General features: G+C 39.2%; 1 protein-coding gene across 5 annotated transcripts in view; it reads left to right on the forward strand.

Annotated features, from left to right (window-relative positions):
* LOC133630467 (leukocyte elastase inhibitor-like) overlaps positions 1–9799 on the forward strand; it is a 49588-nt gene extending 39789 nt beyond the window's left edge. For all 5 annotated transcript variants that reach the window (XM_062022066.1, XM_062022067.1, XM_062022071.1 and 2 more), the window contains one exon: positions 9404–9799. In XM_062022066.1, coding sequence (XP_061878050.1) covers positions 9404–9630 — 227 coding nt within the window. In that variant the 3' untranslated portion in view covers positions 9631–9799. The remainder of the gene's footprint in view (positions 1–9403) is intronic.
* Positions 9800–16904: the final 7105 nt, after the last annotated feature.

Consider the following 16904-nt stretch of genomic DNA (forward strand, 5'->3'; position numbering starts at 1 on the left):
ATCATCAATTTTAGCCATGCATTAAGAGGTCTGCTACCCTTAGCTGCTTCCTGGCGCTCCTTCTCCTTCCTTTTCTGCATCATTTCTTTTTTTGGCATTGTGCTGCAGGCATAATCAACATGAATCAAGTTTAAATACAGATGGTAATATTCCTAACAGATAACCTACATCTTATATCCCCAGAATGCTGAAATTATTATTATTATTAATAATAATAATAATTATTATTATTATTATCATTATTATTATTATTATTATTGTTATTATTATCATTATTATCATTATTATTATTATTATTATTATTATTTTGCTAACCCACACAGTAATAGCAAAGTCACAATAAACTGTATATCTAAACCTCTACTATGAGAGAAATGTGATCCGCCGTAAACACAGTGCATTTTATTTTGAAAATTAACCCGTGTTTTATTTTGTATTTTATACACTACTTCCTGTCCCGCACGATCCGCTCTGCTCTGTGCGGAATTGATGTGCCGTGCTCAATTGATGCGCCGTGCTCCGACGTCCGGCAAAAACAGAAGCTGACACATTGAATAATAGAATATTACAGCGTTTTTCTGAAATATCACCCATATTAGTTGCTGAATGAGTGGACGGCGATTAGACCATAACATAACTCACAGGTTCAAGTTGCTCCACTGTCACGTCTCCGGCTCAGGGGCGCAGTTGGCTCTCTCTGCTCTCACTTACTCACTCACTCGCCCTCTCTCTCTCTCTCTGGCGGAAGCGGCAGGCTCAAACAACCCCATATTACAAGAAAACGTGGAGGTTTTTTTTGGGGGGTTTTTTTTTTTTACATCCCTGACAGGAATTTATTAATGTTGTTTAAAGAAAAGAAGGAAAAAAAAAGAAAAAAACACACACAGGCAGAGGGCACTTTTTAAGACGAGGCAAAAAAGGGCAGGGGCTCGAGCACCCATAGGGCCCTATTTGTGCACATGCCTGCAACCAACCAATATAACAGGGTTCTTCACAAGGAAACCTTACAATGTATTAAATCCATAAACTGCTGTAAAATTGATTAGAAGTGGAGTTGTTATGATGTAGAACAATCCCATATTTTTGACCAATTATCAGGAGATTTCTCATATTTTCAAATGCCAATGTTGGTGTTCTTCTTAGACACACATAATGAAGGTGTTTGTAAAATCCTCTCATGTTTTTTGCTGCCAAATTAACCACAACATTAGCACCACATAAAATATTAAGTTGCTACTGGTCCGCTGCTTCCTAAAAATAATGTTTCAAAAACCCAGCCTAAAGCCTTGTCCAGCTGTTTACTGATGTATACTATTCATGTTTAAATAAGTTTTATTGCAAATGACGGCTCCAAATATCGGTTACAAACTGACTACTAATAATCGGTATCGGCATCGGCCCTAAAAAAAAAGTATATCAGTCGATCTCCACTAAAAAAAGACGTGTGGTTTATACAGAAAACCTGCTTAAGGGGGTCCTATGAAAAAATAACTTTACTTATCTGTTGGTACCTGTTTATATGTATTTGGGAAGTCCCGAAAATGTGAAATCAAACCAAGGCATGGCGTAGATATGTATAAAACAAACTTGCTTTCATCCAAACTTGCTCTGAATTAGCTACTGTATGTGGAAATTGAGACGATTGTGATGTATTTTGCCTTAGTTAAGTCAGCAGATACCCCCATATATGGTAAAAGTTCACCCGAAGAGCTTTGCGCAAGTCCGACTTTGTAGTCTGACGTTGTAGTCAATAAGCACCTTCTTTTTGTCTCTCCTCTTGTTGTGGGGCAAACTGGCTTCTACATGCACATGTATCCTCCGCTGTTGCCATTTGTAATACAAAGTAGCGCATAGTTCGAACTTGTATCTGTCAGCTATGGAGGCGTTAAAAAGTACAATATGGCTGATGGGGAGAAGACGCAGTCGAAGTGGGCTTGGCCTACAGCAGGACTTCAGCACGTAAATATGACCACCCACAAAACTGCTCATTCTGAAAGACAGTCAGAAAGTGGCTTGAAAATGGTCTGTAAAACAAAATAGATGCAAAATGTTGACAAAATAACCACCATTACATCTTATGTAGACCACAAGAAGTGTTTTAAAATAAACAAAAAAAACATAATAAGACTCCTTTAAGTCGACAGAGTCCTTATCAAGTCCTTGTACATCATGTTCTTCTTACTTAATAGTGTGCACTAAAGTCCAGCATACTAAATGTTCAACAGTTTATCGCCACATAATTAAAAAATCGAGGTAATTTATAATGTGTTATGTCAACATACAATGTCAACATCCTCATTAAAAGCACTGTTAAGTAAACAAAACTGCAGTACAGTAAATCTCACAAATATGAGAGCTTTCTTTTCTCTGCTTTAGTTTGTAAATCATTTTTTAAATGGTTTTACATAAATAAATCGAGGTGTGATGGCCATAGCTTCAGGGTGAAAAGAGTGCTGTCTCACAGGTCAAGAGAGGGGTTTAGATTTTTTTACATTTCACGCATTGCCAATATCCATATTGAAGGGCAGAAGTTAGTGAAATGCTAAATGTCTCCAACAATTTATCCAATAATATTCAAAATGCCGACGTGTGCCATTGTCAACTGCCACAATAGAGGTGGAAGGAATAAAAGTAGCTTGTATCGCATTCCTAAGCGTATTACTGGACAAACGGAAGTGGCTGAAAGAAAAGTTAATGGCGAAGACGAGCATGGATTGCTACTATTAACCAGAGGTGGGACCAAGTCATTGCTTTGCAAGTCACAAGTAAGTCTCAAGTCTTTGCCCTCAAGTCTCGAGTCAAGTCCCGAGTCAAGACAGGCAAGTCCCGAGTCAAGTCCAAAGTCAAGACTGGAAAGTCTCAAGTCAAGTCACAAGTCCTGCATTTTGAGTTTCGAGTCCTTTCAAGTCCTTTTGACCACAGACTAATATTTTTACACAGATTGTATATGCTTTTAAAACGTTGTATTTATTTATTAAAACAAGTGCATTTGAAATAGCAGGAAAAAAAATAGTACTGACATTGCAATTCATAATAGCACTATTAACCAGTCATTTTAATAGTTTAAACAATTTTAAACATTTAACTCATTCCTTTACAGAATAAACAAAAACAAGTGCAACTGTACTTATTTGTACAAAAGTGTTAACATTGTATTTCCATGGCATATTGCATTGTAACTAGTTCCACAGCAGTTTCTATTCTGTTCTTACCTTATCTCATTGATCTCATCTCATACTGTATGTGTGTTGATGTGTGCGTACATATGAAAAACATAACAAATACATGAACATAACAATGAACAGAGTTGTACTTTTTAGATGTCAGGGCCCTCTGCAATATGTACACATATTCTTAATATAGTATACATTTTAACTGACCTTTATTTGACTATGTTTGTCTTTTTGTAGGTGGCTAAAATACGCGGTGCTGCTGACCGCCGTCTAACGTTATGTTACTGTGTGTGATACATTGACTAACGTAACGTTATTTGTAGGTACCTCATGCAACCCTGCTTAAAAAAAATCACAAAAAGTATGAATAAGGTAGCGAACTGCAGTGGACGCAACAGATTGCCGTGTTTGAAATGACGTTATAACCATAAACATCTTATAAGTAGACGCAGCATTGGTTGCTGTGACGCGAGCAATTTGCATCTTGAAGTGGTGATGAGGAGCCGGCGAGCAGCCTAAACTGACAGTTGACAGGTAGAAAACAAAGATGCCGGGCTGGTGTTCAGCGTTTTCCTGCTCAAATGAGCGGACTGTTGAAAATAGGAATCGGGGGATTACTTTTCACAAGTAAGATTTAACATTAATGTACTATTGGTTGTATTTTATAAAAATAACATTAGCACAGAGTTGAGAAGGAGCAAAGATCTTCAATATTTGTATGTGAAAATCACAAAGAAATCTTCTGGGGGAGGATGACGCCCCTACAGGGGTTTGGTTTACAAACTTTCAGCCCCACCTAAAACAAAATTCACCAGCCGCCACTGATTATGATGCATTCTCATTTTAGGCAAAATATAAGACAATACTTTCTTAATAGTATAATTGTAACCAGGAATAAGTCTTCAAGTAACAATATTCAAATACTAGCATTGTTGGGTAAGACAGCATTTGGTTTTATTCTGAATCCAGTGAAACAGATTGGTGGTTTTAGCTGATATAAAGACTTTCAGGTGTTTATATATGTTTAAGTATTTGGCAGACGCTTTTATCCAAAGCGACATACATAAAAAATACATATATAACAATCACTGTAAACATTATCATTTAAGGGAAGAATGTAATACAAAATATCAATACAAAGTGTCAAGACAGAATAAACTCTCTGCTGCTGCAGCAACAGAGATACGGTCTATAAGATATATAGATATCTAATGTATTCATACATTGTTTATGTAGGATATACGCATGTATATATAACCTAATCATATTGTTTCTTCAATTTAAAAATAGCTGACCGTTTTTTTCCCCTTTCTCTGGGGATTATATTCCCAGTTTTGATCTCGGACGTCTGGTCACTTATAGCGTATAAGAATATTATATTACTGTTAAGCAAACTATGAATAATAAAACACGCCAAAACATGTGTCTTTTATCATAGCTACACGTATGACAACAAAGCGCGTGAAAATCAGTGGTATTCAGTGAGGTAAGATGAATTAAATTTGCTGACAGTTCATTGCTCCTGCCAAATGAATTGCACTAGTGGAGCGGATCACCACTCCAAGATGGCGGCCCCGCGTCTCGTCTGCGCCTGTAGGCAGTAGCGCTCCATGCTGCGTACCCTTATAAGATGTCTATGGTTATAACGTTAGCAGTGAGTTTACAGCCTCACTGATTTAACTACACAGCAAATAAAAGTCACGTTACTTAGCCAATAAACGTTAGCTTACATTCAAAACTTACCCTTCTTTGTGCATCTTCAAATGTCGAACGAAGTTGGAAGTTGTTACGTCTCCGTCTATAATATTCGAACTGCATGATTTGCATAGGGCTATTCGTTTTTTGTTGACCGAGTCGTAGTTTTAATACCCGAACGAAATTAACTTTGGCATAATTGTTTCTCACTGCCGCATTGTTTGACAATTCTTCTTCATTGGTTGTCCTGCAATTTGATTGGATGAGAGCTGTGTGATGAAAACAGCATAGATCTAATTTGATTGGCTGTTGTACTGAGAGCACACCAGCTGACAGGAACAACACGCTGATAGACAGACGAAGAAAAGGAAAAATACGGAGCGGCGCGCTCCCAAATAACTTTTTAATCTTTGGGTTTTGGGGAAAGTAGCAAGTCATGTCAAGTCAAAAGGCTCAAGTCCAAGTGAAGTCACAAGTCATTGATGTTAAAGTCTAAGTCGAGTTGCAAGTCTCTTTACATTTTGTCAAGTCGAGTCCAAAGTCATCAAATTCATGACTCGAGTCTGACTCGAGTCCAAGTCATGTGACTCGAGTCCACACCTCTGCTATTAACCGAGATGTGACGTGCTGACAACTTTTTGTTTGTTTGGCTCATTTCAGGTAAAACATTTGTAAGTAAAAAATAATCCAAAATAAATGACAGCTCCACTATGCATTAACTTCATGTGCTTGGTCGAAGAACTTTGATAGTAGTTGTATTGATAAAAGTAGTACTCTTATCCGGACTGCAGCCTCCACATTAAACAAAAGTAAAGCTACATGAGAACACGATTCTCTGTATCCTGGCTAACAGTCACAGCGTGCTGAGGTGACATTAGATTGGTTAACTTATCTGTGATCATCCAGCATGTTGAACTTGGGTCGGATCATTTCTGAGAGTCCATTACTCCCGGCTGGCTTGATGACACGATGTCTACTGGGTTTATACAGATAAACATAAACGTCACAAACCCATCCACAAACAAACTTGACTCCAATAATTTTGAAAGTCTTTCCAATTGTGTAATGGGCTGGGTTGAACAATTAAGTAGTTCCCAAAGTCCAGGTATGAGACATCAGGGAAGATGTCATGCATGGTCTTTGCTCCACTCAGATTTGTTGATCTTGTACGGATCTTTGCATCCAATTACAGCTGTTTGCTCCTTATAACGACAAAGGGACTTCTAATCTAATGACTCATGGTATTTCTCCATTGTATCACAGCAATGTTATTTTCCACTGAATAGTTCGGAAATATTACATGTAGCGCTATCGTGAACGATGATGCTCGTCCTTCAAAATGGCTGTGGCGATGCACTTCCGGGAAAAGTCGAAATCCCTCTATTCACTCAATATTTTTAGGCGTGATGTTGTCTAACTACACGTTTTATAAAAATATGTTTCCAACAACTGTAAAAGGAATACTTTAGGCTCTCTAAACGACAAAAATATTTTTTACTACCTATTTTGATTAACTCACCAAGGGGTTATATTAGGATTGTTTTAGGTGTTAATAGTTTTGATTTCAGCTGGTGGGGGGGCATAATTGGCTGAGTGCAGGGGGCAACACTTTAAGAGGCGGGGCATGAATTGCTTGAAAAGTGCCATCAAACAAATCTACCCTACACATTGAAGCATCAAAACAATATAAAGTTGAAATATGTATTCAACTACAGACTCAAAGGGTCAAGCGTAACCTATTCTTTAAGTAACTTAAAGATACAATTGGATAAGAATTTCTCCATTCGGACACCTAATTAGCATACTGCACATACACACAGATACAGATTCATGTTCATGTAAACTAAATGTGATCATTTCTGGACGAATTGTGTGTGAAGTCTGTAAAAACTGCTGCCGAACTGAAATGCCATCAAAAAAACTGAAATGCTGATTAAATCAGAACAAATTATCTACATGTCAGTCATTGTTTAAGACCGACACGAGGAGGAAATACATAAATAAGTACAGCATCTTTGTATTTGTTTTTTGAACACATGCTCCCAATAACACTCTAAATGCAACTCCCATAGATTTAAAAATCTTATGTTTGGTCAAAGTCACAAATGTAAGCGATGGTTATTTTTGTTTGCTGTAATGTTGACGACCGCTAATGTTGAGATCTGTCAGCAGTCCAAGAGCTGTCCGGGCGGGGTTTCTTAAAGGCCTCAAATGTCCGGCATTTTGAATCAGGGTTGCGTGTATTTTTAATGTACGTCCTGGGTTGAGAAGGGGTTAAAAACAAAACAAATTGTGAAGGTGTGCGCACACACGCAGTAGCTTTCGTGAGGGAGAGGCAGAGACAGAGAAAGCGAGAGAGCGAGGGAGTGGATTGAGATTAACTGATTGATTGAAACTTTTATTAGTAGATTGCACAGTACAGTACATATTCCGTACAATTGACCACTAAATGGTAACACCCAAATAAGTTTTTCAACTTGTTTAAGTCGGGCTCCACGTTAATCAATTCATGGTACAAATATATACTATCAGCATAATACAGTCATCACACAAGTTAATCATCAGAGTATATACTGTACATTGAATTATTTACAATCCGGGGGGTGGGATGTGGAGGGGGTTGGGGCAGGGGGGTTAGGGGGGGGACAGACACAAGAGAGAGAGTGGAGAGACAGACAGAACACAAGAGAGAAGCCGAAACGTAAATGCAACTTCACGGATGATTTGCGGGAAAAGTATCCGTGTTTTCGTCCTGGCCGTGACACATGGAAAGCAGAATGCTCTGTGTGCAAAGCAGGAACGTATATCTGTGGCAAATAAAGGGGCCAACTATTTACAAGCCCATATCGACCTTACAAAGCACAAAACAGCTGTGCAGGGCGAGAGCTCGTCTCCTGTTTTTTGTTTGAATTTCATTAACTTGTTTTAAGGCATTATTTATGTTTACATTATATACAATCAGAATCAGAATCAGAATCAGAAATACTTTATTAATCCCCGAGGGGATATTAAATTTTAGAGGTTATTTTGAATATTTGTACCTCTGCACTTTTTTTCAAAATTGTGAATGTTACAGAATATAAGTGTGACTTATTTTGTTATATTGTCAAGCAGTGTTGGCATTAACGCACTTTTTGTGTCTTTTTAATGCGTTGAAATCAGAAAGGACGCAGATTTTTTTTTTTTTTTACCATTTGCGGCCCACAGCTAATGTTTTAAAGGCCCACGGCACATTCTAAAAATACTATTAAAATAAACAAAAACATAACAAAAGTGAAATAAAAAATCTTAAAGGTGAAATGTAATTTATAAAAAGTTGCAATGTTGACTAATAAAACAAAGCTGTTTTTTTTTCTTTCAATCTGTCATTGCTCAAAACATAATATTGAATCAAAATCAATGTTACTATGAATTATTGACCTATCCAAGGTTCGATTACGTCACATCAAATATTCTACTTTGAAAAATCTTTTTGGTGGCAGATTTTGCATATTTTGTGTGTTTGCCATAAAAAAAACATAGTTTTGTTTGACAAAAAAGGGCGGAAAACAAACAAACAAAAAAACAACATAAAAAAACTAAAACATTTTGAAATGAGGAATAGATCTGAAGTTGATGTAGACTCCAGAGATTTAAGCGTTAAATATAATGTATGTATGCCCTGGCACACCATTATCATCATTTCATACCGAAGCAAAACACTTTTTACACTTTTATACTGAAATAAATACACTTACAACTTATTAAATAAAAACATAGAAAACACTACCAGCAGCGGTAAAGTTTAGATACATGAAGGAAAGAAGAAAGTGAATGAATGTTTATAACTGAATACATTTACATATGCATACAAATGTGTCTTCTTTTTTTACTATTTATTTTAATGAATTAAGTAACGTTTATGACAACCTTTTTCCAAAACACAATATAGAATGTGAGATATAACAGGATAATGCATACATTTATCATTTGTTTTCAAAACGCTTACAAAAAAGTGGGACCCCAAAAATTTACTGTGGGACCCCATTTCTATGACTTGATGGATTTTGAAAATTCCTAGCGCCAACACTGCTGTCAACAGAGGAGAAAAAATGCTTTATTTAAATAAATATATCATTTATAAGGCAAGTTCAAGTATCATTGGCAAATTTTCACCTAGTCCCGGCCTTGGCGTGCTGCCCGCCTTGGGACGCAAATGTGTCCTCTTTTTGGGATTTCAGAATATGGTCAGCCTAGTGTTTAGTGTTCATTCTTGTCTAGCGCTCTTATTTTTGTTCCACTTCCTGATTTGATTGTGCCTTGCCGTGACTTCACAATTACTTCTGAGCACTGTTCCCCACACATGCTCGTGATTAGTGATCAGAGGACTCACCTGCCTCTGATAATTAATCAGGGGGATTTATCTGTCAGTGTCGCCTTCCTTGCGACAGTGGTTCATTTGTCTATTGTGACGAATGTACATGTTGTGCCTTTTGTTCGTTAAACCTCCTTATTACCTGCACGTCAACAATGTTGAAATATTATTTTTGCTTTAGGCATGTCTGCTGCCAATGACCTGGTCTTGTCCAAAGTCATCCATAAGTCATTTGTGGAGGTCAACGAGGAAGGAAGCGAGGCTGCTGCAGCAACAGCCCTCATTTTTGTGGAGCGCGCATCAGCTATCTCACACACCTTCATCGCTGACCACCCCTTCTTCTTCTTCATACGATACAACCCCACCAACACAATCCTGTTTGCTGGCCAGTACTCCTCCCCTGAATGAGACAGTATTGTATGTAGTTCTATTGTTGTAGCGATCGCTCTTTTTAGTACTGCTATTCTGTTCTCTCCTGCAAATTGCAACCGTGTTCAAATCATGACGTGGATTAAAATGCCGTTTTTGCTGTCGTTGTATTCTTCATCACAATGTCTTCTTGCAACTTCAATTTCATGCCTGTGGATTAAAAATAATTCAAAAGAAAATGCATGCCATTTTTTTTCATCTTCTAAGACAAGCATGTCAAACTTGTTTCCATTGAAGGCCACAGAATTTTACTCTAACATTTGCGGTGTGTTTTTTTTACAACATTTTTCACTGTAAATGGAATAGAAAAACGGTAACAGCAGTGTTTTACAGTAAAATCTATGATTATCATTTTTATAGTGTATTAATTTATATGGCAAAACGGTATTGAAGTTATTTATGCGGTAAAAATGGCATCTCAGTCACCAGTATTTTAAAGTCCATGGTAATTTTTACGTTGTAAAATTTGATGGATTACTTGCATTGAAATCATTTGTCAAACAAATATTTAGGTATTTATTTAATTTTAACCAAAAACATTTTTGGAATGTATGATAATATATTTTGTTGCATTATTAGATCAAATCAAGATTTAAAAGGTATGCAATTGCATTCAGTACAGGTATTTTTTTTAAATGTCAGAATGGAAAGAACAAATAATTTAGCAAGAAAAGATGTACTTTATAAGCACATATTGTTTCCAGGCTTTCACAGAACACATAATGGTAAATGGATTATGCTTATATAGCGATTGTCTACCTTCAAGGTACTCATAGCGCTTTGACACTATTTCCACATTCACACGCTAATGGCGGGAGCTACCATGCAAGGCCCTCACCACGGCCCATCAGGAGCAAGGGTGAAGTGCCTTGCCCAAGGACACGACAGACGTGACTAGGATGGCGGAAGCTGGGATTGAACCTGAAACCCTCAAGTTCCTGGCATGGCCACTCTACCACCCGAACCACGCCGTCAGCCTAAGAAATGACGTGGCAGGCCAGATCCGGCCCCCGGGCTTTGAATTTGACACCTATGTCCTAAGAGTTTAAAATCTCTGTACTTTCTTCCATTTATCTTGTTGACAGACTGATAAGGTTTTAAATGACAAAACGTTTATTAGTGTCTTGGTTCATTTAAGGCAGAGGTGGGCAAAGTTTTTGGCTTTTGAAATTTGACAGACGGGCCAGGCGAGCAAGTTATGCATTTCAAAGCATGTCATATTGATCATATTACGCCTATACTGGCTCACTTGCACTGGCTTCCTGTGCACTTAAGATGCGACTTTAAGGTTTTACTACTTACGTATAAAATACTACACGGTTTAGCTCCAGCCTATCTCGCCGATAGTATTGTACCATATGTCCCGACAAGAAATCTGCGTTCAAAGAACTCCGGCTTATTAGTGATTCCCAGAGCCAAAAAAAAGTCTGCGGGCTATAGAGCGTTTTCTATTCGGGCTCCAGTACTCTGGAATGCCCTCCCGGTAACAGTTAGAGATGCTACCTCAGTAGAAGCATTTAAGTCCCATCTTAAAACTCATTTGTATAATCTAGCCTTTAAATAGACCCCCCCTTTTTAGACCAGTTGATCTGCCGTTTCTTTTCTTCTCTCCTCTTCTCCCCTGTCCCTTGCGAGGGGGAGGCCATGGATGAAGTGCTGGCTGTCCAGAGTCGGGACCCCGGGTGGACCACTAGCCTGTGCATCGGTTGGGGACATCTCCGCTCGGGATGGTTTCCTGTTGGCCCCGCTGTGGACTGGACTCCCGCTGATGTGTTGGATCCACTGTGGACTGGACTTTCACAATGTTATGTCAGACCCACTCGACATCCGTTGCTTTCGGTCTCCCCTAGAGGGGGGGGGGGGGTTATCCACATATGCGGTCCTCTCCAAGGTTTCTCATAGTCAATCACCGACGTCCCACTGGGGTGAGTTTTTCCTTGCCCGTATGTGGGCTCTGTACCGAGGATGTTGTTGTGGCTTGTACAGCCCTTTGAGACACTTGTGATTTAGGGCTATATAAATAAACATTGATTGATTGATTGATATTGGGACGGCGTGGCGAAGTTGGTAGAGTGGCCGTGCCAGCAATCGGAGGGTTGCTGGTTACTGGGGTTCAATCCCCACCTTCTACCTTCCTTGTCACGTCCGTTGTGTCCTTGGGCAAGACACTTCACCCTTGCTCCTGATGGCTGCTGGTTAGCGCCTTGCATGGCAGCTCCTGCCATGTGAATGTGTGTGTGAATGGGTGAATGTGGAAATACTGTCAAAGCGCTTTGAGTACCTTGAAGGTAGAAAAGCGCTATACAAGTATCACCCATTTATCATTTATATTTTGTTGGAAATAAGAGTAGGCTTCTCAAACAATCATAATTTTAATCATAATACATCTATATTTCAACAATAGCATATCAGAACATCAAAGAAACTTGAAAATGGTATTAAAGGGTTAACACCTACATTCTCTTTTAGGGTCAGCAGTGTTGTTGATCACCCTTTTCCCCCCAGTATGTGAAAGTCTAGTAGTATTTTGTTGTGGCAATTCTCAAAACAAATCTTTGCTCAATTCTGTTTGAATATTTGGCTCCTGGATTAAAGGGACCAACAGGCTGGATGTGGCCCGTGGGCCATAGTTTGTCCACTGCTGATTTAAAGTGTGAAGATGTAATTAATATAGCTAAATAAGAACTATAAAACACTGTATTAGAAACACCATGCAGTAGACATAAACAAAATGTGTTATCGTTTTAAAAGCTGATTTTTCAATATAGTTCTTATACTGTGCTAGATAAAGTGTTCAGTTAATGTATACTTTGGTTACAATAGTAAGGTCATTTTAGTTTTCAAATTGCTGGGTTGCATATGAGGTCATATCCGTTTTTCTTCTTCGCGGCTTAATTCACACGATGGTCAAGCAGCTTGAACATGGTATTAACAAGTGGAAGTGAGTGTCGAGTTTGAGCAGAAAATGCTGTATTGCTGTTCTGTTATTGGGTGTTCGGGTCGTTCAAATAGAGAGATAGGAAAGAGCTTTCATAGAATCCCGAAAGAAGTGGTTCATAAAGATAATAAAGTCAGGGGGGAAACAAAAGTGTGTCGAAGGAAATGTCTGTTAAAACTATCACTTTCATCATGGAATACATTCGGACCATGTGCGTGTTTGCAGCGATCACTTTGTAAAATGTGTGTTTGAACATTTGAATTGTTTGAGAAACTTTCTGTGATACAATCAAGTTTATTCTCTACTGTATTAGTAGTGTTTGAGAGCAGAAATAAACGTTAAGAAAGGACAAGAGATAGCATTAGTTTGTGTTCTTTTGTGGTAGCTATCCCTAAATATAACTACGAAGACCTGGTTGTGCAAATAAACTAAAGTCACGCGACCCCGAAGGGAATAAGCGGTAGAAAATGGATGGATGGACGTTAAGTCCTAGTAATAAATATTGTGGTTGTTGGTCCAATCCACCGTATTTTCATAACATAAACTAAAACCTTAGTTGTTGTTGTTGTGCAGGAAAGTCAAGTGCTTTATTCGACACGGATGACCACATCATAGCGTCGATCATTGGTGATATTTGTTAGCAACAAAAAAAATATTCTTAATAGTATTAATAAACAAGATTAATAAATATCTCGTAGGCTCAACAGCATATAGTGAATCTTGATATTGCTAGCAAACATTGCTGAACAACAGGGACATTTATAGCTAAATAATGAGACAAAATATGAACTTCAAACCATAAAAACAACTGCAGACATGAATTGTAGATGAGACTAATATTTGTATCAAAAAATCAATTGCAAACAAACTTATCCTGTGTCTCATTAGTGTCACGATCACAGCAGCACGGCACTCGTTATGTCAATCAAATATGTTACTTGCCGATGCACGAATAAGTCCATAACTTTGTATTTCATAGATTAATGCTTAATTTTTGGAACCCTCAGATGTACTGTAACTACATAATGTGCCTCTAATCCTTTCTTCTCTAAATTAAGTTAGGTAGTAGCGAGCAGTCTTGGTGACGATAAATGTTTTAAATCATTAGATATATATATATTATATATATGTATATATATATATATATATATATATATATATATATATATATATATATATATATATATGTATGTATGTATGTATGTATATATGTATGTATGTATGTGTATATATATATATATATATATATATATATATATATATATATATATATATATATATATATATATATATATATATATATATATATATATATTTTTTTTTTTTTTTTAAGAGTGTATAAATCCACTCCATCCCATTTTAAATATTATTAGCACACCACTCGCTAAACCTGCATTGCTGGGCTTTGTTTATTCACAAGGGATGACTACGTGTGAGACAAACACTTTATCTTAGTGGTTATTGTAACGCTATGTGTTTGACATTATTTAAGCTTTTACCGTGCCCGAAAAATGACTGTTTGCCTTTTCTGTGGTGTCAATGGGATTTCAAAGGACCGTTGTTTATCCGATGTTTATGTGCTGAAACCTCTTTCTTGTTTAGAAGCTACTGACGTGAATTAATTAACTCATATTATGTTCTACATATGGTGAATGTGTATATTCCCCTTGGAGAAAGCAAACCACCAAGTTTAATTAAATATTGGTACTTCAGTTTGAGTACATAATAAGATAAGGCTCCTTAGTTTGACATTCGCAGGTGGATTGGATCACTTCTCGTAGAAAAGAGGCCCTAATTGGGAATTCGGAATGCAAAAGTGAAAACCATATCCTTGAGAAAAGACTACCTGTATAGTTCAACGCCAACATTTGAGTTATGACTTAAAGCAGTTGTTTTCCAGACACTTACACATGAACATCTCCTTTTATGGTCAGGATGTGCTATCCTGACTTAGCACACACCCAGACAAAGAAAGAAGGAATATATAACTGATGGTTTGCCTTCTCCAGGTCCTTCATTTTTTGACCAGAGTTCCTCCAGGTACTGCAGACATAAATAATGATGCTCGCTTGTAATAAAACAACTTTTGGTTCAGTAAAGCGTCTCCGACGTCTCTTCTGATCCAGCCGCACTGCCGAGTCATCCTTCTGACCGGACGAGGATGACAAGACCTGAAATACACTTCACTACGTACAAATGTTATTTCTTCGAGCACATAATAAATATTTATAATGTGTTTGGATGTATTCATTCATTTAAACTTTCATTAAATATTTTATTGTTATAGTTCGATATTGACACATTTTATCTGCATAATTTACTGGAATACCCGTATGAGCATTACATATATCAAAATGAAGTATCTTCTGCACTGTTTAATTGTTGAAGTACCCTTTTTATAGCTAAAATCTTCAAAAACGACTACTTAGTTGTTGCCAAAAATGTATTCAAAGTAATATTTTGATATTGAAACATCTCTTCTCTGCATATTTTACTGGAATACCCTCATGAGCATTACATATATCAAAATCAAGTACCAAGTACCTACTGTAATGTTTACTTGTTGAAGTAAGCTTTTTAGAGTATAAAAAAAATAGATCTGAGCATTTTAAGTCTATGAGCATGAACTGATGAAGGATACTCGGATGAGAGACAAATCGTCTTCAAAGACAAACCGAACAGTCCAGTTGCGATCGACTGATTGCCCTGAGATGACAATAACCTGGATGAATGAGAACCTTATATATATATATAATATATATATGTACTCCTCTCTGCCACCTTACCGTGGTGGAGGAGTTTGCGTGTCCCAATGATCCTAGGAGCTATGTTGTCCGGGGGATTCCATGCCCCCTGGTAGGGTCTCCCAAGACAAACAGGTACTAGGTGAGGGATCAGACAAAGAGCAGCTCGAAGACTTCTATGGGAATGCAAGAACAAAGACTCCGATTTCCCTCGGACGCGGGTCACGGGGGCCCCCCTCTGGAGCCAGGCCCGGAGTTGGGGCACAATGGCGAGCGCCTGGTGGCCGGGCCTGTCCCCATGCGGCCCAACCGGGCACAGCCCGAAGAGGCAACGTGGGTCACCCCTCCAATGGGCTCAACACTCATGGGAGGGGCAATAGAGTTCGAGTGCATTGTGAGCTGGTGGAAGCCGAAGGCAGGGCACTTGGCGGTCCGATCCTCGGCTACATAAGCTAGCTCTTGGGACGTGGAATGTCACTTCGCAAGGGGGGAAGGAGTCTGAGCTAGTGCGCGAGGTGGAGAAGTTCCGGCTGGATATAGTCGGACTCACTTCAACGCACAGCCAGGGCTCTGGAACCAGTTCTCTCGAGAGGGGCTGGACTCTCTTCCGCACTGGCGTTGCACGAATTGAGAGGCGACGGGCTGGGGTAGCAATTCTTGTTTCCCCCTGGCTCAGAGCCTGCACATTGGAGTTCAACCCAGTGGACGAGAGGGTAGCTTCCCTCCGCCATCGGGTGGGGGGACGGGTCCTGACAGTTCAGAGTACCCACCCTTTTTGGATACATTCGGGGGAGTACTGGAAAGTGCTCCCCCGGGTGATTCCCTTGTCCTACTATGGGACTTCAACGCTCATGTTCGCAATGACAGTGAAACCTGGAGAGGCGTGATTGGGAAGAATGGCCGCCCGGATCTGAACCCGAGTGGTGTTTTGTTATTGGACTTTTGTGCTTGTCACAGATTGTCCATAACAAACACCATGTTCAAACATAAGGGTGTCCATATGTGCACTTAGCACAAGGACACCCTCGGCCACAGTTCCATGATCGACATTGTAGTTGTGTCATCGGATTTGCAGCCTCATGTTTTGGACACTCGGGTGAAGAGAGGGGCGGAGCTTTCTACCGATCACCACCTGGTGGTGAGTTGGCTGCGATGGTGGGGGAGGGTGCCGGACAGACCTGGCAGGCCCAAACGCATTGTGAGGGTCTGCTGGGAACGTCTGGCAGAGTCTCCTGTCGAGAGAGTTTCAATTCCCACCTCCGGAAGAACTTTGAACATGTCACTATGGAGGTGCAGGACATTGAGTCCGAGTGGACCATGTTCCACACCTCTATTGTCGAGGCAGCTGATTGGAGCTGTGGCCGCAAGGTAGTTGGTGCCTGTCGTGGCGGTAATCCTAGAACCCATTGGTGGACACCGGCGGTGAGGGATGCCGTCAAGCTGAAGAAGGAGTCCTATCAGGTTCTTTTGTCTCATAGGACTCCAGAGGCAGCGGACAGGTACCGACAGGCCAGGCGGTGTGCGGCTTCAGCGGTGGCGGAGGCAAAAACTCGGACATGGGAGGAGTTCGG

Source organism: Entelurus aequoreus, linkage group LG15 (genome assembly GCF_033978785.1).
Source record: "Entelurus aequoreus isolate RoL-2023_Sb linkage group LG15, RoL_Eaeq_v1.1, whole genome shotgun sequence".
Lineage (NCBI taxonomy): Eukaryota > Metazoa > Chordata > Actinopteri > Syngnathiformes > Syngnathidae > Entelurus > Entelurus aequoreus.